Source organism: Sinocyclocheilus grahami, unplaced genomic scaffold (assembly GCF_001515645.1).
Source record: "Sinocyclocheilus grahami isolate Dianchi unplaced genomic scaffold, SAMN03320097.WGS_v1.1 scaffold3966.1, whole genome shotgun sequence".
Taxonomy (NCBI): Eukaryota; Metazoa; Chordata; class Actinopteri; order Cypriniformes; family Cyprinidae; genus Sinocyclocheilus; species Sinocyclocheilus grahami.
This window is the reverse complement of record NW_015508993.1, coordinates 16,140-16,932: the sequence shown is the minus strand read 5'-3', so window position 1 is coordinate 16,932 and position 793 is coordinate 16,140. Positions and strand designations below refer to the sequence as shown.

The window sequence follows — 793 nt, the reverse complement described above, 5'->3', positions numbered from 1 at the left end:
GGATGATCTCGTGCAGCAGCTGCATGTAGAGCTGCGTGACCCGGGCGTTCATGTTGCGCGACTCCTTGCGAAGCAGCTTGACCTCGTTGACCACGCCGCCATCCACCTCCACCAGCTGCTGTAGCGTCTCGATCTGCCGCCGCTGCTTGTGCAGCTCTCCGTTCAGCAGTTCCAGCTCCTGCTTGTTCACGCGGTTCTCCAGCAGGGCTTCCGGCTCTTTAGAGTTCACGCAGATGGCACCCGTGGTTTTGCGCTGAGGCACGATGAAGGTGTAGGAGCATTTGTCAGGGTCCGAGGCGCTGGGAGGGTCGGCGGAGCGTTTGGGACGACTGGTGTACATGAACTCACTTTCGAGTACGTCGTCTCGGCTTTCAAACTCCTCAGCGAACCCAAGCGAAGCAGAGTCGGGTCTGGACAGGGTGATGGTCAGCAGGGCCAGAAGAAAGCGCTTCAAAGTGAGGACGGTCATGGCTCTCTGAGATGTGTCTTTGTGCTGGAACATGAACAGATAAAAGGTTTTGTACACAGTAGGAATATTTATTTGTATCCCCATTAAAAGTCATATCAATTTATAATATTTTTATAATATATTTTATTAATTTATATAAATAAATAAAATATATAATGGAAGTATTATTTATTTATTTATGTATTTGGAAGTCTCTTATGCTCACCAAGAATGCTTTTATTTGATCTAAAATACAGTAAAATGATTTAAAATATTATGATTTAAAATAACTGCTTTCTTTTGTAATATATTTTAAAATGTAATTTATTTCTGTGATCAAAGCTG

At 44.0% G+C, this 793-nt stretch overlaps 1 protein-coding gene across 1 annotated transcript in view; it reads right to left on the bottom strand.

The window, feature by feature from the left end:
- LOC107576581 (angiopoietin-related protein 2-like) overlaps window positions 1-793 on the bottom strand; it is a gene marked incomplete at its 3' end in the record, with an annotated part of 5,612 nt that overhangs the window by 363 nt on the left and 4,456 nt on the right. Inside the window, exon 2 of the mRNA XM_016262733.1 lies at window positions 2-493. Coding sequence (XP_016118219.1) covers window positions 2-469 — 468 coding nt within the window. The remainder of the gene's footprint in view (window position 1; window positions 494-793) is intronic.